Raw genomic sequence first — 26,553 nt, forward strand, 5'->3', positions numbered from 1 at the left:
ATTGAAAATAGAAATCCTCGTAGTGGTGAAATCATTTCCTCACAACATTATCCTGACAATGCAATAAACACAGACTCTGAATCAGATGACATAAGGTATTTCTGGATAAGACATCTCTTAGGCCTTAGTTTGCATCACAAATGGCACCCTATTCCATATTAAGTAGGGGGTAGGTTGCCATTTGAGAGGCACCCATTTTTAACAAATTGATGAATTGTGTTTCTTACATAACACAAGATTACATTATCTGTTTAGACCGGATTTAGTAATTTCATCAAAATCCCAGGATTAATTGTTCTAATTATATTTGTGTGTATTTCCTATCATAAGCCCCATCGGGACGGTCTGTCCAGTCCGCTGTGTCCGAGGTGTTTTCCCAAATTGCACCCTATTCCCTTTTGAACAGCCCTATTGGCTCTGGTTAAATGAAGGTTTCACAGCACCTTTATGCTGTTACTGCTAACATGACCCCCATTTTCTCCAAAACACAATACATTAGAGGCAGGATACTTGTCCACATGATGAAGCATGTATTTAATGTAGAAAAAAACGACATTAACTCATTTTTCGAACCCAAACGAGCAGTTACTGCCTTTTTGCTTGGTAGGGCAGAATAGAATGCTATAGTACTTACAACGGGTCGGTTGTTCTGAATGGTGTGTGTTGAGGTTGATCATTAGTGGGTCCAGGTCGGTTGTTCTGAATGGTGTGTGTTGAGGTTGATCATTAGTGGGTCCAGGTCGGTTGTTCTGAATGGTGTGTGTTGAGTTTGATCATTAGTGGGTCCTGGTCGGTTGTTCTGAATGGTGTGTGTTGAGTTTGATCATTAGTGGGTCCGGGTCGGTTGTTCTGAATGGTGTGTGTTGAGTTTGATCATTAGTGAGTCCGGGTCGGTTGTTCTGAATGGTGTGTGTTGAGGTTGATCATTAGTGAGTCCAGGTCGGTTGTTCTGAATGGTGTGTGTTGAGGTTGATCATTTGTGAGTCCAGGTCGGTTGTTCTGAATGGTGTGTGTTGAGGTTGATCATTAGTGAGTCCAGGTCGGTTGTTCTGAATGGTGTGTGTTGAGGTTGATCATTAGTGGGTCCGGGTCAGTTGTTCTGAATGGTGTGTGTTGAGTTTGATCATTAGTGGGTCCAGGTCGGTTGTTCTGAATGGTGTGTGTTGAGTTTGATCATTAGTGGGTCCAGGTCGGTTGTTCTGAATGGTGTGTGTTGAGGTTGATCATTAGTGGGTCCGGGTCGGTTGTTCTGAATGGTATGTGTTGAGTTTGATCATTAGTGGGTCTGGGTCAGTTGTTCTGAATGGTGTGTGTTCAGTTTGATCATTAGTGGGTCTGGGTCGGTTGTTCTGAATGGTGTGTGTTGAGGTTGATCATTAGTGGGTCCGGGTCGGTTGTTCTGAATGGTATGTGTTGAGTTTGATCATTAGTGAGTCTATTCATGTATGACAATATTCAAGATGGTCATTATGTAAAGCCACTGTGATAATGTCATTTCTGTTTTCAGTTGGTTTGTTTGGAGAGGCTTTTGCTGGTTTGAGATCCAGGCAGTTTATTGGCAGTGCCCCCTTTTAAAGGAAAATTATTGTGTATTTCTAAAATAACTAGTGTGTATGTAACTGCAGTGGTTCACTGTTCTTTCCTTCCTACCATCAGCAGTATTGTCTGTCACAGTTTATTGGTCTTCTTGTGAACTTGGGTCAGCAGAATCTCTGTGAAGCGCTGTTGTATTTCAGAAAGTGATCTAACAGGTCTAAGAGGTGATTTTAGAGTCCTCTTTGGGTCTTCTTGTGAACTTGGGTCAGCAGAATCTCTGTGAAGCGCTGTTGTATTTCAGAAAGCGATATAATGGAAGTAACAGATCTAAGAGGTGGTTTCAGAGTCCTCTTTGGGTCTTCTTGTGAACTTGGGTCAGCAGAATCTCTGTGAAGCGCTGTTGTACTTCAGAAAGCGATCTAATGGAAGTAACAGGTCTAAGAGGTGATTTTAGAGTCCTCTTTGGGTCTTCTTGTGATCATGGGTCAAATTAATCTCTGTGAAGCGCTGTTGTACTTCAGAAAGCGATCTAGTGGAAGTAACAGATCTAAGAGGTGATTTTAGAGTCCTCTTGTTAATAACCATTATCTGTGTCAAACAAGCAAAACCTCGAAGCTTTAATCAACTTTGTTTGTTCTTCACATCTGATTCTGTACCGTTTCCCTTTAATGGGACTAGAACCGGTCGAACGTTTAGAAGTGACAGTTGTAATACATGTTTTTATATTTCTGGTGTTGTCTGGGCCGTTGCATTGCTCAGAACTGTTGACCCAACTCAATAGGTGGCCTGTCACCAACCTGTGTCTTGTGTTCTGGTTGAGGTGTTCTCCTTCATGTTCTCCTCATTAAAGCAGTAACTGGTGTAAACAGTAACTAGGTGTTCTGGTGTATATTATGTTCTGGTTGAGGTGTTCTCCTTCATTAAACAGTAACTGGTGTAGAGTCTTGTGTTCTGGTTGAGGTGTTCTCCTCATTAAACAGTAACTGGTGTATATTATGTTCTGGTTGAGGTGTTCTCCTTCATTAAACAGTAACTGGTGTAGAGTCTTGTGTTCTGGTTGAGGTGTTCTCCTCATTAAACAGTAACTGGTGTAGAGTCTTGTGTTCTGGTTGAGGTGTTCTCCTCATTAAACAGTAACTGGTGTAGAGTCTTGTGTTCTAGTTGAGGTGTTCCCCTCATTAAACAGTAACTGGTATAGAGTCTTGTGTTCTAGTTGAGGTGTTCTCCTCATTAAACAGTAACTGGTGTATATTATGTTCTGGTTGAGGTGTTCTCCTTCATTAAACAGTAACTGGTGTATATTGTGTTCTGGTTGAGGTGTTCTCCTCATTAAACAGTAACTGGTGTAGAGTCTTGTGTTCTGGTTGAGGTGTTCTCCTCATTAAACAGTAACTGGTGTATATTGTGTTCTGGTTGAGGTGTTCTCCTCATTAAACAGTAACTGGTGTAGAGTCTTGTGTTCTGGTTGAGGTGTTCTCCTCATTAAACAGTAACTGGTGTATATTGTGTTCTGGTTGAGGTGTTCTCCTCATTAAACAGTAACTGGTGTATATTGTGTTCTGGTTGAGGTGTTCTCCTTCATTAAACAGTAACTGGTGTAGAGTCTTGTGTTCTGGTTGAGGTGTTCTCCTCATTAAACAGTAACTGGTGTATATTGTGTTCTGGTTGAGGTGTTCCCCTCATTAAACAGTAACTGGTATAGAGTCTTGTGTTCTGGTTGAGGTGTTCTCCTCATTAAACAGTAACTGGTGTATATTATGTTCTGGTTGAGGTGTTCTCCTCATTAAACAGTAACTGGTGTAGAGTCTTGTGTTCTGGTTGAGGTGTTCTCCTCATTAAACAGTAACTGGTGTATATTATGTTCTGGTTGAGGTGTTCTCCTTCATTAAACAGTAACTGGTGTAGAGTCTTGTGTTCTGGTTGAGGTGTTCTCCTCATTAAACAGTAACTGGTGTATATTATGTTCTAGTTGAGGTGTTCTCCTCATTAAACAGTAACTGGTGTATATTATGTTCTAGTTGAGGTGTTCTCCTCATTAAACAGTAACTGGTATATATTATGTTCTGGTTGAGGTGTTCTCCTCATTAAACAGTAACTGGTGTATATTATGTTCTAGTTGAGGTGTTCTCCTTCATTAAACAGTAACTGGTGTAGAGTCTTGTGTTCTGGTTGAGGTGTTCTCCTCATTAAACAGTAACTGGTGTAGAGTCTTGTGTTCTGGTTGAGGTGTTCTCCTCATTAAACAGTAACTGGTGTATATTATGTTCTAGTTGAGGTGTTCTCCTCATTAAACAGTAACTGGTATATATTATGTTCTGGTTGAGGTGTTCTCCTTCATTAAACAGTAACTGGTGTAGAGTCTTGTGTTCTGGTTGAGGTGTTCCCCTCATTAAACAGTAACTGGTGTAGAGTCTTGTGTTCTGGTTGAGGTGTTCTCCTTCATTAAACAGTAACTGGTGTAGAGTCTTGTGTTCTGGTTGAGGTGTTCTCCTCATTAAACAGTAACTGGTGTAGAGTCTTGTGTTCTCCTTCATTAAACAGTAACTGGTGTAGAGTCTTGTGTTCTGGTTGAGGTGTTCTCCTCATTAAACAGTAACTGGTGTAGAGTCTTGTGTTCTAGTTGAGGTGTTCTCCTCATTAAACAGTAACTGGTGTAGAGTCTTGTGTTCTGGTTGAGGTGTTCTCCTCATTAAACAGTAACTGGTATAGAGTCTTGTGTTCTGGTGTATATTGTGTTCTGGTTGAGGTGTTCTCCTCATTAAACAGTAACTGGTGTAGAGTCTTGTGTTCTAGTTGAGGTGTTCTCCTCATTAAACAGTAACTGGTGTAGAGTCTTGTGTTCTGGTTGAGGTGTTCTCCTCATTAAACAGTAACTGGTGTATATTGAGTTCTGGTTGAGGTGTTCTCCTCATTAAACAGTAACTGGTGTAGAGTCTTGTGTTCTGGTTGAGGTGTTCTCCTTCATTAAACAGTAACTGGTGTATATTGAGTTCTGGTTGAGGTGTTCTCCTCATTAAACAGTAACTGGTGTAGAGTCTTGTGTTCTGGTTGAGGTGTTCTCCTCATTAAACAGTAACTGGTGTATATTGAGTTCTGGTTGAGGTGTTCTCCTCATTAAACAGTAACTGGTGTATATTGTGTTCTAGTTGAGGTGTTCCCCTCATTAAACAGTAACTGGTGTATATTGTGTTCTAGTTGAGGTGTTCCCCTCATTAAACAGTAACTGGTGTAGAGTCTTGTGTTCTAGTTGAGGTGTTCTCCTCATTAAACAGTAACTGGTGTAGAGTCTTGTGTTCTGGTTGAGGTGTTCTCCTCATTAAACATTAACTGGTGTAGAGTCTTGTGTTCTAGTTGAGGTGTTCCCCTCATTAAACAGTAACTGGTGTAGAGTCTTGTGTTCTAGTTGAGGTGTTCTCCTCATTAAACAGTAATTGGGGTATATTATGTTCTAGTTGAGGTGTTCTCCTCATTAAACAGTAACTGGTGTATATTGTGTTCTGGTTGAGGTGTTCTCCTCATTAAACAGTAACTGGTGTATATTGTGTTCTAGTTGAGGTGTTCCCCTCATTAAACAGTAACTGGTGTAGAGTCTTGTGTTCTAGTTGAGGTGTTCTCCTCATTAAACAGTAACTGGTGTATATTATGTTCTAGTTGAGGTGTTCTCCTCATTAAACAGTAACTGGTATAGAGTCTTGTGTTCTAGTTGAGGTGTTCTCCTCATTAAACAGTAACTGGTGTATATTGTGTTCTAGTTGAGGTGTTCTCCTCATTAAACAGTAACTGGTGTATATTATGTTCTAGTTGAGGTGTTCTCCTCATTAAACAGTAACTGGTGTATATTGTGTTCTAGTTGAGGTGTTCTCCTCATTAAACAGTAACTGGTGTATATTATGTTCTAGTTGAGGTGTTCTCCTCATTAAACAGTAATTGGGGTAGAGTCTTGTGTTCTAGTTGAGGTGTTCTCCTCATTAAACAGTAACTGGGGTATATTGTGTTCTAGTTGAGGTGTTTCTCATTAAACAGTAACTGGTGTATATTGTGTTCTGGTTGAGGTGTTCTCCTCATTAAACAGTAACTGGTGTATATTGTGTTCTGGTTGAGGTGTTCTCCTCATTAAACAGTAACTGGTGTAGAGTCTTGTGTTCTAGTTGAGGTGTTCTCCTCATTAAACAGTAATTGGGGTAGTCTGGTAGTTGTACCATTTTAGTCGGCAGGTGTTACTTCAATATACTACAGTGTTGTCTGCAAAAACACATGAGTTAAGACTACAGTAATGCCCGCAAAAACACTACAGTGTTGTCTGCAAAAACACTACAGTGTTGTCTGCAAAAACACTACAGTAAATACTAGTCATGTCTGCAAAAACACATGAGTTAAGACTACAGTAATGCCCACAAAAACACTACAGTGTTGTCTGCAAAAACACTACAGTGTTGTCTGCAAAAACACTACAGTAAATACTAGTCATGTCTGCAAAAACACGAGTTAAGACTACAGTAATGCCCGCAAAAACACTACAGTAATGCCCGCAAAAACACTACAGTGTTGTCTGCAAAAACACTACAGTAAATACTAGTCATGTCTGCAAAAACACATGAGTTAAGACTACAGTAATGCCCGCAAAAACACTACAGTGTTGTCTGCAAAAACACTACAGTAAATACTAGTCATGTCTGCAAAAACACATGAGTTAAGACTACAGTAATGCCCGCAAAAACACTACTGTGAATACTATAGTATACTACAGTAATGTTCGCAAAACACTACAGTGAATACTACAATATACTACAGTAATGCCCGCAAAAACACGACAGTGAATACTATAGTATATAAATATAGTAACACTGCAGTATTTAGACCATAGTATAATATAGTATGTTTTTGTATGGGATGACCTTCATGTAGCCTAATGTTATTGTTGTTATTGTAGCCTACTGTATCCTAATGTTATTGTAGCCTACTGTAACCTAATGTTATTGTAGCCTACTGTATCCTAATGTTATTGTAGCCTACTGTAGCCTAATGTTATTGTAGCCTACTGTATCCTAATGTTATTGTAGCCTACTGTATCCTAATGTTATTGTAGTCTACTGTAGCCTAATGTTATTGTAGTCTACTGTAGCCTAATGTTATTGTAGCCTACTGTAGCCTAATGTTATTGTAGCCTACTGTAGCCTAATGTTATTGTAGCCTACTGTATCCTAATGTTATTGTAGTCTACTGTATCCTAATGTTATTGTAGTCTCCTAATGTTATTGTAGTCTACTGTAGCCTAATGTTATTGTAGCCTACTGTAGCCTAATGTTATTGTAGTCTACTGTATCCTAATGTTATTGTAGCCTACTGTAGCCTAATGTTATTGTAGCCTACTGTAGCCTAATGTTATTGTAGTCTACTGTATCCTAATGTTATTGTAGTCTACTGTATCCTAATGTTATTGTAGCCTACTGTAGCCTAATGTTATTGTAGCCTACTGTATCCTAATGTTATTGTAGCCTACTGTAGCCTAATGTTATTGTAGCCTACTGTAGCCTAATGTTATTGTAGTCTACTGTATCCTAATGTTATTGTAGTCTACTGTATCCTAATGTTATTGTAGCCTACTGTAGCCTAATGTTATTGTAGTCTACTGTATCCTAATGTTATTGTAGTCTACTGTATCCTAATGTTATTGTAGCCTACTGTAGCCTAATGTTATTGTAGTCTACTGTATCCTAATGTTATTGTAGCCTACTGTAGCCTAATGTTATTGTAGTCTACTGTATCCTAATGTTATTGTAGCCTACTGTAGCCTAATGTTATTGTAGCCTACTGTAGCCTAATGTTATTGTAGTCTACTGTATCCTAATGTTATTGTAGTCTACTGTAGCCTAATGTTATTGTAGTCTACTGTATCCTAATGTTATTGTAGTCTACTGTATCCTAATGTTATTGTAGTCTACTGTATCCTAATGTTATTGTAGTCTACTGTATCCTAATGTTATTGTAGCCTACTGTAGCCTAATGTTATTGTAGCCCACTGTATCCTAATGTTATTGTAGCCTACTGTATCCTAATGTTATTGTAGTCTACTGTATCCTAATGTTATTGTAGCCTACTGTAGCCTAATGTTATTGTAGTCTACTGTATCCTAATGTTATTGTAGTCTACTATATCCTAATGTTATTGTAGCCTACTGTAGCCTAATGTTATTGTAGCCTACTGTAGCCTAATGTTATTGTAGCCTACTGTATCCTAATGTTATTGTAGTCTACTGTATCCTAATGTTATTGTAGTCTACTGTAACCTAATGTTATTGTAGCCTACTGTAGCCTAATGTTATTGTAGTCTACTGTATCCTAATGTTATTGTAGTCTACTGTATCCTAATGTTATTGTAGCCTACTGTAGCCTAATGTTATTGTAGCTACTACTGTAGCCTAGCCTAATGTTATTGTAGTCTACTGTAGCCTAAATTGTAGCCCACTGTATCCTAATGTTATTGTAGCCTACTGTAGCCTAATGTTATTGTAGCCTACTGTAGCCTAATGTTATTGTAGCCTACTGTAGCCTAATGTTATTGTAGTCTACTGTATCCTAATGTTATTGTAGCCTACTGTATCCTAATGTTATTGTAGCCTACTGTATCCTAATGTTATTGTAGCCTACTGTAGCCTAATGTTATTGTAGCCCACTGTATCCTAATGTTATTATAGTCTACTGTATCCTAATGTTATTGTAGCCTACTGTAGCCTAATGTTATTGTAGCCTACTGTATCCTAATGTTATTGTAGCCTACTGTATCCTAATGTTATTGTAGCCTACTGTATCCTAATGTTATTGTAGCCTACTGTAGCCTAATGTTATTGTAGCCCACTGTAGCCTACTGTGATAAAGCCGTGGATGGTTTTGGCTGGTTTGGTTGGTGAGAGGACTGTTCTTTCACCATTACAAACATATCCTCTTATCTTCAGCAATTTGTTTGTAACTGATTGGTACGATGACCAGATCTGTCCTTGAGATTAGCAGGAATACGGTGGTTTTCAAGAAAAGCTGCACAGTAATATTTCTTTCTATAAATACGAGCTTCATGTATGGAACATATGCCTAAGGATTACTTATCTATAAGCAATATATCTTTGTAAATCTATAGTGTGTTTAAAACTGGCCTACGTTTTAAAGAAACACACAACAACTTTACCCTTTATCGTTTGACTGTTTTATTTCTTATGTAAGACGTGTAAAAACAGGACAACTGAGAGACCGTTTGACAGTAGCATACCACAGAACGACATTACCAATATCCGTTCATATCCTTGTGTATGTAAATTCAACCCCACGTTCAAAACAAAATAAACATATTTAAAGTACTACCTCTAGCCCTGTACCCAGTGTAAGTAGTTTAACAAGCGTATTCCAGGGACAGACAGACAGAAAACCCTTCTACAACATTTGACTGGCTATAAACACAGCCATACCAACCCTCACTTAAAACCAGAACACCAGTTTGTGTATTTATAGTGTATTATGTGTTTGAAAATAAATATAACAGTGCATTGTAGAGAGAGAGAGAGAGAGAAAGAGGAAGTATACATATAAAACTAACATATTGTTTAATGTTAGATCAAGTACGTCAGAATTAAAACATTTTGAAAGATTCAAATCTAGTGAAATCCAAAATCAAGAAACGCCACCCATTTCAAACTCATGGTCGTCAGAAACATAGACTTAAAAAAAAGTATTTTTGTTCAGATGTTTCTTTTTCACTTGGTCTTTCCCGACACCATGACTCCGAACTCCTGGATGGTGATCTCCTTGTCATGGTACTGCTGCAGCTGGCGGTTGGTGATGTTCCCAGCCCTCAGGGCGTCTTCAATGGAGAACTTCTTCCCAGACTTCCTGTCGTGGAGAACAGAGGACTCCCCCTTGGGGCCCTTGACACTGATCTCCTCCCAGTCACACTCCTGGCTCTGGAGGTTCACAAACATCTTCCAGTCGATCAGCCCCAGTTTGTAGGCCTCCTCTGGCCTCATCTCCTTACCCGAGTCGGGGTCGATGACCACGATGGATCTCCTCAGGTGGCTCTCCCTCTGCTCCCTCTTGATCTGGATGGCCGACAGGCTCTTCTGTAGCTTCTCGATCTCATCATCCTTCTGGCTGGTGATGGCCCTCAGTTCGGCCAGCTCCCTCTGCAGTGAGTCCAGCCTCAGCTCTAGGTTCTTCCCGCTCTCCATGGGGGCCGAGTTGGAGATGCTCCGGGTCTCCGTGGAGGTGATCTGGATCTCGGACTGCAGCCTGCGGATGTCATTCTGTAGCCTCTGGTTCTCCTGCTGGAGGCGACTGCTCTCGTCGCGGATGTAGTCCAGCTCCTTGGACGACTTGGTGTTGGTGAACTCCATGTCGGACAGGCGGGACTTGAGGCTGCCCAGCTCCTGGTCCAGCTCGAGCCTCCTCCTCTTCTCCTGTTCCAGCGTCCTCGTCATCTTCTCGATCTCCAGCTCAGCCTCCGGGTCTTTCTCTACCTGGATGGTCTCGGTGCGCACCACCTTCTCCTTCACCACCATCCTCTCCAGGGTGACCTGCTGCTGGAGCAGGACGTTCAGCTCCTTCTCCAGCAGGGTGCGCTTGTGTCTCTCCTCCTCCACCTGCAGCTTGAGGATGGAGTGCTCTTTCTCTTGCTGGGGGTCCTGCTGGAGAACCACCATCTGTTTCACTGTGACCCTCTCCCTGTTCTCCTTGTCCCTGACCTCCATCTCGTTCAACCTGACCCTCAGCCTCTGGATCTCCAGCTCTGCATCGCGCCGAGCTCGGCGTTCTAGCTCCAGCTCCTCCAGCTGTGCGTCCAGGTTGGCCTTCTGCCTCTGAAGTTGGAAGAGCTCCTCTTTCAGGGTCTCCCTCTGCCTCTGTTCATTGTTGATGCTCTGTGTGAAGGTGCTGCACTCTGACCTCAGTAATGGGTCCTCCTCCATCTTAACCACCTCCTGCTGGACAACCTTCTCCCTGACCTGGGACAGGTCGATCTTCCTTAGCCGGATCTTCTCCTCATTAGCTGATCGCTCCCTCTCCAGGTCCAGGCGTTTCTTCTGCTCGTCCGCCAGCTTCCTCTTCAGGATCTCAATCTCCTCCTTGGTCTTGGGGTTTTCTTTGTACTCCAGCACCTCGTTAACCACCTCTTTAATTTGCACCTGTGGCTTGGTGTCCTTCCACCGCTGAATCTCGTCCCTCAGCTGCCTGATCTCCATCTCTGACTTCTCCGTCTGGTACGTCTTGTCCACAATCTCATTGCGGAGTTTCTCCAGCTCCCTCTCGGTCTGCGGGTCCGTCTTGTACTTGATGACTTCCTTGATGATCTCCTTGATCTCGATCTGCGGACCTCTGTTTCTCAGCATCTTCAGCTCGTCCTGGTGGGACTTCAGCTGCTGGTCGGCGTCTCTGTACCTCCTTTGGTGTTCCACCAGTTCCATGCGTAGGTTGGCCACTTCAGCCTCAGCCTTGGGGTCAGGCCTGACGATCTCCCTCACCTTCTCCTGAACTATGACCCTTGACTTTTCCTCCTCTAGGCTGGAGATCTTCCTCTGGAGGTCGGCACGCTCCCTTTGGGAAGACCGGTGCTTGGCCTTCTCATCCTCATGTTGCATCCTGAGATTCTCTACCTCCCTCTCAAAGGCAATATCCTTCTCCACCTTCAGCACCTCCTTGATGGAGATCTTCTCCTCGGCCATGGACTTCTCCTTCTCCAGCCTGCGGAGCTTGTCCTGGAGGAAGCGCAGCTCGTCCTCCAGTTGCTTCCTGCCCTCCTGCTCCTTCTGCTTCCTGTCCAAGAGGATGCGGTACTCGTTCTCCAGTTGCGGGTCGTTCTGCACTTTAATCACCTCCTCCTCTGTGATCACCTCCTGCTCCTTGGACTTCTGCTGTGCCAGGAGCGTCACCTGCTTGGTGATCTGGATCACCTCGTTGTCCTTGATGGTCTTCCTCCTCCTCAGTTCTTCCAGCTCCTCCCTGAGCCTCCTCACCTCCTCCTCCTGGCCGCGGTCCCTCTCGATACGCAGCACCTCCTTCACGGTGTACTGCTGTGCTCCTTCTTTGATCTCTGTTTCGATGCCGCGCAGCTTCAGCCTCAGCGCCTCCAGCTCGTTGTCCATGGCCCGGGTGACCCGGGTTTCGTCTGACAGTTTCTGACGGACATTGTGGACCTCGTCGACCAGAGTCGGATCCGGAACCTTCTTGATGATCTCCTTCTTGACGACGGTGTCCTCCGGCTTCTGGCCCTCCAACATGTAGATGTCCGTCTGGATTTTCTCTAGATCCTTCTCCAGCTGCTCCCTCCTCTGAATCTCGTCTTTCAGTTGACTCTCGATCCTCCAGGATTCTTCTCCTGGAGCAGCAGATCTGACTTGTTGGACATTGTTGCTGACGATCACGTCTGATTGCTGAGAGAGAGGGAGAGGAGGCTGGGGTTATTGTTTTTAGAAGTTAACGGCAATGATGTTTATTTAGAATGATGTGACATTTAAATTCTATTTTGGATCTATATAAAGATGTGCCACATTGATTGTTGAACATTCAGGAGTATCTCACCTGATTCATAAGTCCTTGTGCAAACTGCAGATTCGCCATCCTTTGCTTGTTAACTGCATTCACTTCGGTGAATTTAGCTTCAATGGCAGATTCCTGTCAACAAGGAAATTATGAAAATGTATGGAACCAGAGGCATCATTTGCTACTGTTATTATACTGCTGCTCTTTAATTATATCTTTATTTTTTACTTCACACTTATTTTTCTTAACTGCATTGTTGGTTAAGGGCTTGTAAAGTAAGCATTTCACTGTAAGGTCTACACCTGTTGTATTTGGCACATGTGACATAACATTTGATTAGATTAGATTTTCAGAATGTTCATTAGAAGATGTCGTACAAAAGACTTCCTGAAAATGTATCAAAAGGTGTCACATTACAACGTGTAATAGGCATTGAGGTTACAGTCAAGGGCCGACTCTCACATTACACAATATTCCATATCAGTGGACTACTGCCCATGCACTGACTAGTGCACTACTTTTGACCAAGACCCATGCACCCTATATAGTGCACTACTTTTGACCAGGGCCTTATGACCAGAGTCCAAAAGTAGTGCACTAAATAGGTAAATGTGTTCCATTTGGGCCACAGCTGCAGTCTTCCTTACCTCTTCCTTGACCCTGAGTGCAGGGGACTCCAGTCTGCTTCTCTTGTAGGTCTGCGGGACCAGCCCGTCTTCAAGGTCCAGAATAGACTTGAACTTCTCAGTATCATTCTCATAGTCCTGCAAAAACACAAATTAGTCAAATCAATTATTCATTGAAGAGGATGAAAAATGAGAGAAAGTGTTACATCAAATCGTCTACATTTCTCCTAGCCGGAGGTAATCAGAGTGGATGTGCCGATCGGTGTTCATTCCCCTACCTTGACGGCCTGCTGGTAAAGTTGGGCATTTTTCGATACGTTGTTCAACTCAGACTCCTTCTTTTTAATGTCGGAGAGCAGGTTCTGTGACAACACAGCAATCAACATTTTAGACCGAGAAACATAACAGGACCATTAGAGGTAGAGGACTGACTATAGAAACATAACAGGACCATTAGAGGCAGAGGACTGACTATAGAAACATAACAGGACCATTAGAGGTAGAGGACTGACTAGAGGTAGAGGACTGACTAGAGGTATAGAAACATAACAGGACCATTAGAGGCAGAGGACTGACTAGAGGCAGAGGACTGACTATAGAAACATAACAGGACCATTAGAGGTAGAGGACTGACTAGAGGTATAGAAACATAACAGGACCATTAGAGGTAGAGGACTGACTATAGAAACATAACAGGACCATTAGAGGTAGAGGACTGACTAGAGGTATAGAAACATAACAGGACCATTAGAGGTAGAGGACTGACTATAGAAACATAACAGGACCATTAGAGGTAGAGGACTGACTAGAGGTATAGAAACATAACAGGACCATTAGAGGCAGAGGACTGACTATAGAAACATAACAGGATCATTAGAGGCAGAGGACTGACTAGAGGCAGAGGACTGACTATAGAAACATAACAGGACCATTAGAGGTAGAGGACTGACTATAGAAACATAACAGGACCATTAGAGGTAGAGGACTGACTATAGAAACATAACAGGATCATTAGAGGCAGAGGACTGACTAGAGGCAGAGGACTGACTATAGAAACATAACAGGATCATTAGAGGCAGAGGACTGACTAGAGGCAGAGGACTGACTATAGAAACATAACAGGACCATTAGAGGTAGAGGACTGACTAGAGGCAGAGGACTGACTATAGAAACATAACAGGACCATTAGAGGTAGAGGACTGACTATAGAAACATAACAGGACCATTAGAGGCAGAGGACTGACTATAGAAACATAACAGGACCATTAGAGGCAGAGGACTGACTATAGAAACATAACAGGATCATTAGAGGCAGAGGACTGACTAGAGGCAGAGGACTGACTATAGAAACATAACAGGACCATTAGAGGCAGAGGACTGACTATAGAAACATAACAGGACCATTAGAGGTAGAGGACTGACTATAGAAACATAACAGGACCATTAGAGGTAGAGGACTGACTATAGAAACATAACAGGACCATTAGAGGTAGAGGACTGACTAGAGGTATAGAAACATAACAGGACCATTAGAGGCAGAGGACTGACTATAGAAACATAACAGGATCATTAGAGGTAGAGGACTGACTATAGAAACATAACAGGACCATTAGAGGCAGAGGACTGACTATAGAAACATAACAGGACCATTAGAGGTAGAGGACTGACTATAGAAACATAACAGGACCATTAGAGGTAGAGGACTGACTAGAGGTATAGAAACATAACAGGACCATTAGAGGTAGAGGACTGACTAGAGGTAGAGGACTGACTATAGAAACATAACAGGACCATTAGAGGCAGAGGACTGACTAGAGGTATAGAAACATAACAGGATCATTAGAGGTAGAGGACTGACTATAGAAACATAACAGGACCATTAGAGGCAGAGGACTGACTAGAGGTATAGAAACATAACAGGATCATTAGAGGCAGAGGACTGACTATAGAAACATAACAGGACCATTAGAGGCAGAGGACTGACTATAGAAACATAACAGGATCATTAGAGGCAGAGGACTGACTAGAGGCAGAGGACTGACTATAGAAACATAACAGGACCATTAGAGGTAGAGGACTGACTAGAGGTATAGAAACATAACAGGACCATTAGAGGCAGAGGACTGACTATAGAAACATAACAGGATCATTAGAGGTAGAGGACTGACTATAGAAACATAACAGGACCATTAGAGGTAGAGGACTGACTAGAGGCAGAGGACTGACTAGAGGTATAGAAACATAACAGGATCATTAGAGGTAGAGGACTGACTATAGAAACATAACAGGACCATTAGAGGTAGAGGACTGACTATAGAAACATAACAGGACCATTAGAGGTAGAGGACTGACTAGAGGTATAGAAACATAACAGGATCATTAGAGGTAGAGGACTGACTAGAGGTATAGAAACATAACAGGATCATTAGAGGTAGAGGACTGACTATAGAAACATAACAGGACCATTAGAGGTAGAGGACTGACTATAGAAACATAACAGGACCATTAGAGGTAGAGGACTGACTATAGAAACATAACAGGACCATTAGAGGTAGAGGACTGACTAGAGGCAGAGGACTGACTATAGAAACATAACAGGACCATTAGAGGTAGAGGACTGACTATAGAAACATAACAGGACCATTAGAGGTAGAGGACTGACTATAGAAACATAACAGGACCATTAGAGGTAGAGGACTGACTAGAGAAACATAACAGGTCCATTAGAGGCAGAGGACTGACTATAGAAACATAACAGGATCATTAGAGGCAAAGGACTGACTAGAGGTATAGAAACATAACAGGACCATTAGAGGTAGAGGACTGACTAGAGGTATAGAAACATAACAGGATCATTAGAGGCAAAGGACTGACTAGAGGTATAGAAACATAACAGGATCATTAGAGGTAGAGGACTGACTATAGAAACATAACAGGACCATTAGAGGCAAAGGACTGACTAGAGGTATAGAAACATAACAGGATCATTAGAGGTAGAGGACTGACTATAGAAACATAACAGGATCATTAGAGGCAAAGGACTGACTAGAGGTATAGAAACATAACAGGATCATTAGAGGCAAAGGACTGACTAGAGGTATAGAAACATAACAGGATCATTAGAGGTAGAGGACTGACTATAGAAACATAACAGGATCATTAGAGGCAAAGGACTGACTAGAGGTATAGAAACATAACAGGACCATTAGAGGTAGAGGACTGACTATAGAAACATAACAGGACCATTAGAGGTAGAGGACTGACTAGAGGTATAGAAACATAACAGGACCATTAGAGGCAGAGGACTGACTATAGAAACATAACAGGACCATTAGAGGTAGAGGACTGACTATAGAAACATAACAGGACCATTAGAGGTAGAGGACTGACTAGAGGTATAGAAACATAACAGGACCATTAGAGGCAGAGGACTGACTATAGAAACATAACAGGACCATTAGAGGCAGAGGACTGACTATAGAAACATAACAGGACCATTAGAGGTAGAGGACTGACTAGAGGCAGAGGACTGACTATAGAAACATAACAGGACCATTAGAGGTAGAGGACTGACTAGAGGCAGAGGACTGACTATAGAAACATAACAGGACCATTAGAGGTAGAGGACTGACTATAGAAACATAACAGGACCATTAGAGGCAGAGGACTGACTATAGAAACATAACAGGATCATTAGAGGCAGAGGACTGACTATAGAAACATAACAGGACCATTAGAGGTAGAGGACTGACTAGAGGTATAGAAACATAACAGGACCATTAGAGGTAGAGGACTGACTATAGAAACATAACAGGACCATTAGAGGTAGAGGACTGACTATAGAAACATAACAGGACCATTAGAGGTAGAGGACTGACTAGAGGCAGAGGACTGACTATAGAAACATAACAGGACCATTAGAGGTAGAGGACTGACTATAGAAACATAACAGGACCATTAGAGGTAGAGGACTGACTAGAGGTATAGAAACATAACAGGACCATTAGAGGCAGAGGACTGACTATAGAAACATAACAGGATCATTAGAGGTAGAGGACTGACTATAGAAACATAACAGGATCATTAGAGGTAGAGGACTGACTAGAGGTATAGAAACATAACAGGATCATTAGAGGTAGAGGACTGACTATAGAAACATAACAGGATCATTAGAGGTAGAGGACTGACTAGAGGTATAGAAACATAACAGGATCATTAGAGGTAGAGGACTGACTAGAGGCAGAGGACTGACTATAGAAACATAACAGGACCATTAGAGGCAGAGGACTGACTAGAGGTAGAGGACTGACTATAGAAACATAACAGGATCATTAGAGGTAGAGGACTGACTATAGAAACATAACAGGATCATTAGAGGTAGAGGACTGACTATAGAAACATAACAGGACCATTAGAGGTAGAGGACTGACTAGAGGTATAGAAACATAACAGGACCATTAGAGGTAGAGGACTGACTAGAGGTATAGAAACATAACAGGATCATTAGAGGTAGAGGACTGACTATAGAAACATAACAGGTCCATTAGAGGTAGAGGACTGACTAGAGGTATAGAAACATAACAGGACCATTAGAGGTAGAGGACTGACTAGAGGTATAGAAACATAACAGGATCATTAGAGGTAGAGGACTGACTATAGAAACATAACAGGTCCATTAGAGGTAGAGGACTGACTAGAGAAACATAACAGGACCATTAGAGGTAGAGGACTGACTAGAGGTATAGAAACATAACAGGACCATTAGAGGCAGAGGACTGACTAGAGGTATAGAAACATAACAGGATCATTAGAGGTAGAGGACTGACTATAGAAACATAACAGGTCCATTAGAGGTAGAGGACTGACTAGAGGTATAGAAACATAACAGGACCATTAGAGGTAGAGGACTGACTATAGAAACATAACAGGACCATTAGAGGTAGAGGACTGACTATAGAAACATAACAGGACCATTAGAGGTAGAGGACTGACTATAGAAACATAACAGGTCCATTAGAGGTAGAGGACTGACTAGAGAAACATAACAGGACCATTAGAGGTAGAGGACTGACTAGAGGTATAGAAACATAACAGGACCATTAGAGGTAGAGGACTGACTAGAGGTATAGAAACATAACAGGACCATTAGAGGTAGAGGACTGACTAGAGGTATAGAAACATAACAGGACCATTAGAGGTAGAGGACTGACTAGAGGCAGAGGACTGACTATAGAAACATAACAGGACCATTAGAGGTAGAGGACTGACTATAGAAACATAACAGGACCATTAGAGGTAGAGGACTGACTAGAGGTATAGAAACATAACAGGACCATTAGAGGCAGAGGACTGACTATAGAAACATAACAGGACCATTAGAGGTAGAGGACTGACTATAGAAACATAACAGGACCATTAGAGGTAGAGGACTGACTAGAGGCAGAGGACTGACTATAGAAACATAACAGGATCATTAGAGGTAGAGGACTGACTATAGAAACATAACAGGACCATTAGAGGCAGAGGACTGACTATAGAAACATAACAGGATCATTAGAGGTAGAGGACTGACTAGAGGTATAGAAACATAACAGGACCATTAGAGGTAGAGGACTGACTAGAGGTATAGAAACATTAGTTTTAGTTCAGGACAGGGTTGCAAAATTGTGACAACCTGACTATCCTCAACCGTGCCGGGGTAAAGTTTAGGTACAGGTACAGATCTAAAATCAGCTGCCCCTCCCCCAATCCTAACATTAACCAATCAGAAATCATCTGCCCCTCCCCCAATCCTAACATTAACCATTAGTGGGACAATCAGAAATCAGCTGCCCCTCCCCCAATCCTATCATTAACCATTAGTGGGACAATCAGAAATCAGCTGCCCCTCCCCCAATCCTAACATTAACCAATCAGAAATCAGCTGCCCCTCCCCCAATCCTAACATTAACCATTAGTGGGACAATCAGAAATCAGCTGCCCCTCCCCCAATCCTAACATTAACCAATCAGAAATCAGCTGCCCCTCCCCCAATCCTAACATTAACCATTAGTGGGACAATCAGGAATCAGCTGCCCCTCCCCCAATCCTAACATTAACCATTAGTGGGACAATCAGAAATTGGTTGCCCCTCCCCTAATCCTAACATTAACCATTAGTGGGACAATCAGAAATCTGTTGCCCCTCCCCCAATCCTATCATTAACCATTAGTGGGCCAATCAGGAATCAGCTGCCCCTCCCCCAATCCTAACATTAACCATTAGTGGGCCAATCAGGAATCAGCTGCCCCTCCCCCAATCCTAACATTAACCAATCAGAAATCAGCTGCCCCTCCCCCAATACTAACATTAACCAATCAGAAATCAGCTGCCCCTCCCCCAATCCTAACATTAACCATTAGTGGGACAATCAGGATTCAGCCACCTACCTTCTGGTTTTCCAGCTTGGTTTCCACCTGACTGAGGTTGTCTTTCTCAGTTGGCTCATAGTTTGGCACGCGGGACAGCCAGTTGTTCAGGTTGTCGTAGTCACTGCGGTAGTTACTGTACGACGTCTTAGCCCTCTGCAGGCTCTGAGTTCTGTAACACACCACAACATGACATGAACGTAACACTACAACACTAGGTGAATGTAACACACCACACCGTGAACGTAACACACTACAACACTAGGTGAATGTAACACACCACACCACAACGTGAACGTAACACACCACACCGTGAACGTAACACACCACACCACAACATGAACGTAACACACCACACCGTGAACGTAACACACCACAACGTGAACGTAACACACCACACCATGAACGTAACACACCACACCACAATGTGAATGTAACACACCACAACGTGAACGTAACACACCGTAACACACCACAACATGAACGTAACACACCACAACGTGAACATAACACACCACATCACACACCATCCTATATAACTACTGTCTATACACACCATCCTATATATACCTACTGTCTATACACACCATCCTATATATACCTACTGTCTATACACACCATCCTATATAACTACTGTCTATACACACCATCCTATATAACTACTGTCTAGACACACCATCCTATATATACCTACTGTCTAGACACACCATCCTATATATACCTACTGTCTATACACACCATCCTATATAACTACTGTCTATACACACCATCCTATATAACTACTGTCTATACACACCATCCTATATATACCTACTGTCTATACACACCATCCTATATATACCTACTGTCTAGACACACCATCCTATATATACCTACTGTCTAGACACACCATCCTATATATACCTACTGTCTATACACACCATCCTATATAACTACTGTCTATACACACCATCCTATATAACTACTGTCTATACACACCCTCCTATAAAACTACTGTCTATACTGTCTATACACACCCTCCTATATAACTACTGTCTATACACACCCTCCTATATAACTACTGTCTGTACACACCATCCTATATAACTACTGTCTATACACACACCATCCTATATAACTACTGTCTATACACACCATCCTATATAACTACTGTCTATACACACCCTCCTATAAAACTGTCTATACACACCATCCTATATAACTACTGTCTATACACACCATCCTATATATAACTACTGTCTATACACACCATCCTATATATAACTACTGTCTATTCACACCATCCTAAAATAACTACTGTCTATACACACCATCCTATATAACTACTGTCTATAATGTCTATACACACCATCCTATATAACTACTGTCTATACACACCCTCCTATAAAACTGTCTATACACACCATCCTATATAACTACTGTCTATACTGTCTATACACACCATCCTATATTACTGTCTATACACACCATCCTATATAACTACTGTCTATATACACCATCCTATATAACTACTGTCTATACACACCATCCTATATATAACTACTGTCTATACACACCATCCTATATATAACTACTGTCTATACACACCATCCTATATAACTACTGTCTATACACACCATCCTATATATAACTACTGTCTATACACACCATCCTATATAACTACTGTCTATACACACCATCCTATATAACTACTGTCTATACACACCATCCTATAAAACTGTCTATACACACCATCCTATATAACTACTGTCTATACACACCATCCTATATATAACTACTGTCTATACACACCATCCTATATATAACTACTGTCTATTCACACCATCCTAAAATAACTACTGTCTATACACACCATCCTATATAACTACTGTCTATAATGTCTATACACACCATCGTATATAACTACTGTCTATACTGTCCATACACACCATCCTAAAATAACTACTGTCTATACACACCATCCTAAAATAACTACTGTCTATACACACCATCCTAAAATAACTACTGTCTATACACACCATCCTATATAACTACTGTCTATACACACCATCCTATATATAACCACTGTCTATACACACCATCCTATATATAACTACTGTCTATACACACCATCCTATATATAACTACTGTCTATACACACCATCCTATATATAACTACTGTCTATACACACCATCCTATATAACTACTGTCTATACACACCCTCCTATATGACTACTGTCTATACACACCCTCCTATATAACTACTGTCTATACACACCATCCTATATAACTACTGTCTATACACACCATCCTATATAACTACTGTCTATACTGTCTATACACACCATCCTATATAACTACTGTCTATACACACCATCCTATATAACTACTGTCTGTACACACCATCCTATATAACTACTGTCTATACACACCATCCTATATAACTACTGTCTATACACACCATCCTATATAACTACTGTCTATGCACACCATCCTATATAACTACTGTCTATACACACCATCCTATATATAACACTGTATATACACACCATCCTATATAACTACTGTCTATGCACACCATCATATATATAAGTACTGTCTATACACACCATCCTATATAACTACTGTCTATACACACCATCCTATATAACTACTGTCTATACTGTCTATACACACCATCCTATATAACTACTGTCTATACACACCATCCTATATAACTACTGTCTATACACACCATCCTATATAACTACTGTCTATACACACCATCCTATATATAACTACTGTATATACACACCATCCTAAAATAACTACTGTCTATACACACCATCCTATATAACTACTGTCTATACACACCATCCTATATAACTACTGTCTATACACACCATCCTATATAACTACTGTCTATACACACCATCCTATATAACTACTGTCTATGCACACCATCCTATATAACTACTGTCTATACACACCATCCTATATATAACTACTGTATATACACACCATCCTATATAACTACTGTCTATGCACACCATCATATATATAAGTACTGTCTATACACACCATCCTATATAACTACTGTCTATACACACCATCCTATATAACTACTGTCTATACTGTCTATACACACCATCCTATATAACTACTGTCTATACACACCATCCTATATAACTACTGTCTATACACACCATCCTATATAACTACTGTCTATACACACCATCCTATATATAACTACTGTATATACACACCATCCTATATATAACTACTGTATATACACACCATCCTATATAACTACTGTCTATACACACCATCCTATATAACTACTGTCTATACACACCATCCTATATAACTACTGTATATACACACCATCCTATATATAACTACTGTCTATACACACCGTCCTATATAACTACTGTATATACACACCATCCTATATAACTACTGTCTATACACACCATCCTATATAACTACTGTCTATACACACCATCCTATATATAACTACTGTCTATACACACCATCCTATATAACTACTGTCTATACACACCATCCTATATAACTACTGTCTATACACACCATCCTATATATACCTACTGTCTATACACACCATCCTATATAACTACTGTCTATACACACCATCCTATATAACTACTGTCTATGCACACCATCCTATATAACTACTGTCTATACACACCATCCTATATATAACTACTGTATATACACACCATCCTATATAACTACTGTCTATGCACACCATCATATATATAAGTACTGTCTATACACACCATCCTATATAACTACTGTCTATACACACCATCCTATATAACTACTGTCTATACTGTCTATACACACCATCCTATATAACTACTGTCTATACACACCATCCTATATAACTACTGTCTATACACACCATCCTATATAACTACTGTCTATACACACCATCCTATATATAACTACTGTATATACACACCATATATATAACTACTGTATATACACACCATCCTATATAACTACTGTCTATACACACCATCCTATATAACTACTGTCTATACACACCATCCTATATAACTACTGTATATACACACCATCCTATATATAACTACTGTCTATACACACCATCCTATATAACTACTGTATATACACACCATCCTATATAACTACTGTCTATACACACCATCCTATATAACTACTGTCTATACACACCATCCTATATATAACTACTGTCTATACACACCATCCTATATAACTACTGTCTATACACACCATCCTATATAACTACTGTATATACACACCATCCTATATATAACTACTGTCTATACACACCATCCTATATAACTACTGTCTATACACACCATCCTATATAACTACTGTCTATACACACCATCCTATATAACTACTGTCTATACACACCATCCTATATAACTACTGTCTATACACACCATCCTATATATAACTACTGTCTATACACACCATCCTATATAACTACTGTCTATACACACCGTCCTATATAACTACTGTATATACACACCATCCTATATAACTACTGTCTATACACACCATCCTATATAACTACTGTCTATACACACCATCCTATATATAACTACTGTCTATACACACCATCCTATATAACTACTGTCTATACACACCATCCTATATAACTACTGTATATACACACCATCCTATATATAACTACTGTCTATACACACCATCCTATATATAACTACTGTCTATACACACCATCCTATATAACTACTGTCTATACACACCATCCTATATAACTACTGTCTATACACACCATCCTATAAAACTGTCTATACACACCATCCTATATAACTACTGTCTATACACACCATCCTATATATAACTACTGTCTATACACACCATCCTATATAACTACTGTCTATTCACACCATCCTAAAAATAACTACTGTCTATACACACCATCCTATATAACTACTGTCTATAATGTCTATACACACCATCCTATATAACTACTGTCTATACTGTCCATACACACCATCCTAAAATAACTACTGTCTATACACACCATCCTAAAATAACTACTGTCTATACACACCATCCTAAAATAACTACTGTCTATACACACCATCCTATATAACTACTGTCTATACACACCATCCTATATATAACCACTGTCTATACACACCATCCTATATAACTACTGTCTATACACACCATCCTATATATAACTACTGTCTATACACACCATCCTATATATAACTACTGTCTATACACACCATCCTATATAACTACTGTCTATACACACCATCCTATATAACTACTGTCTATACACACCATCCTATATATAACTACTGTCTATACACACCATCCTATATAACTACTGTCTATACACACCATCCTATATAACTACTGTCTATACTGTCTATACACACCATCCTATATAACTACTGTCTATACACACCATCCTATATAACTACTGTCTGTACACACCATCCTATATAACTACTGTCTATACACACCATCCTATATAACTACTGTCTATACACACCATCCTATATAACTACTGTCTATGCACACCATCCTATATAACTACTGTCTATACACACCATCCTATATATAACTACTGTATATACACACCATCCTATATAACTACTGTCTATGCACACCATCATATATATAAGTACTGTCTATACACACCATCCTATATAACTACTGTCTATACACACCATCCTATATAACTACTGTCTATACTGTCTATACACACCATCCTATATAACTACTGTCTATACACACCATCCTATATAACTACTGTCTATACACACCATCCTATATAACTACTGTCTATACACACCATCCTATATATAACTACTGTATATACACACCATCCTAAAATAACTACTGTCTATACACACCATCCTATATAACTACTGTCTATACACACCATCCTATATAACTACTGTCTATACACACCATCCTATATAACTACTGTCTATACACACCATCCTATATAACTACTGTCTATGCACACCATCCTATATAACTACTGTCTATACACACCATCCTATATATAACTACTGTATATACACACCATCCTATATAACTACTGTCTATGCACACCATCATATATATAAGTACTGTCTATACACACCATCCTATATAACTACTGTCTATACACACCATCCTATATAACTACTGTCTATACTGTCTATACACACCATCCTATATAACTACTGTCTATACACACCATCCTATATAACTACTGTCTATACACACCATCCTATATAACTACTGTCTATACACACCATCCTATATATAACTACTGTATATACACACCATCCTATATATAACTACTGTATATACACACCATCCTATATAACTACTGTCTATACACACCATCCTATATAACTACTGTCTATACACACCATCCTATATAACTACTGTATATACACACCATCCTATATATAACTACTGTCTATACACACCGTCCTATATAACTACTGTATATACACACCATCCTATATAACTACTGTCTATACACACCATCCTATATAACTACTGTCTATACACACCATCCTATATATAACTACTGTCTATACACACCATCCTATATAACTACTGTCTATACACACCATCCTATATAACTACTGTCTATACACACCATCCTATATATACCTACTGTCTATACACACCATCCTATATAACTACTGTCTATACACACCATCCTATATAACTACTGTCTATGCACACCATCCTATATAACTACTGTCTATACACACCATCCTATATATAACTACTGTATATACACACCATCCTATATAACTACTGTCTATGCACACCATCATATATATAAGTACTGTCTATACACACCATCCTATATAACTACTGTCTATACACACCATCCTATATAACTACTGTCTATACTGTCTATACACACCATCCTATATAACTACTGTCTATACACACCATCCTATATAACTACTGTCTATACACACCATCCTATATAACTACTGTCTATACACACCATCCTATATATAACTACTGTATATACACACCATCCTATATATAACTACTGTATATACACACCATCCTATATAACTACTGTCTATACACACCATCCTATATAACTACTGTCTATACACACCATCCTATATAACTACTGTATATACACACCATCCTATATATAACTACTGTCTATACACACCGTCCTATATAACTACTGTATATACACACCATCCTATATAACTACTGTCTATACACACCATCCTATATAACTACTGTCTATACACACCATCCTATATATAACTACTGTCTATACACACCATCCTATATAACTACTGTCTATACACACCATCCTATATAACTACTGTATATACAACCATCCTATATATAACTACTGTCTATACACACCATCCTATATAACTACTGTCTATACACACCATCCTATATAACTACTGTATATACACACCATCCTATATAACTACTGTCTATACACACCATCCTATATAACTACT

The 26,553-nt window shown here is 40.1% G+C and overlaps 1 protein-coding gene across 1 annotated transcript; it reads right to left on the reverse strand.

Moving 5' to 3' along the window:
* Positions 1-8,717: 8,717 nt before the first annotated feature.
* Positions 8,718-19,489, reverse strand: ppl (periplakin). Its single transcript, XM_065010981.1, has 6 exons — positions 19,445-19,489; positions 19,108-19,347; positions 12,958-13,041; positions 12,701-12,817; positions 12,093-12,185; positions 8,718-11,944 (listed from the first exon to the last, which is right to left on the reverse strand). The coding sequence occupies exons 1-6, from the start codon at positions 19,487-19,489 to the stop codon at positions 9,278-9,280; spliced, it is 3,246 nt and encodes a 1,081-aa protein (XP_064867053.1). The 3' UTR covers positions 8,718-9,277.
* Positions 19,490-26,553: the final 7,064 nt, after the last annotated feature.

Source organism: Oncorhynchus nerka, linkage group LG26, assembly GCF_034236695.1.
Source record: "Oncorhynchus nerka isolate Pitt River linkage group LG26, Oner_Uvic_2.0, whole genome shotgun sequence".
Classification (NCBI taxonomy): Eukaryota; Metazoa; Chordata; class Actinopteri; order Salmoniformes; family Salmonidae; genus Oncorhynchus; species Oncorhynchus nerka.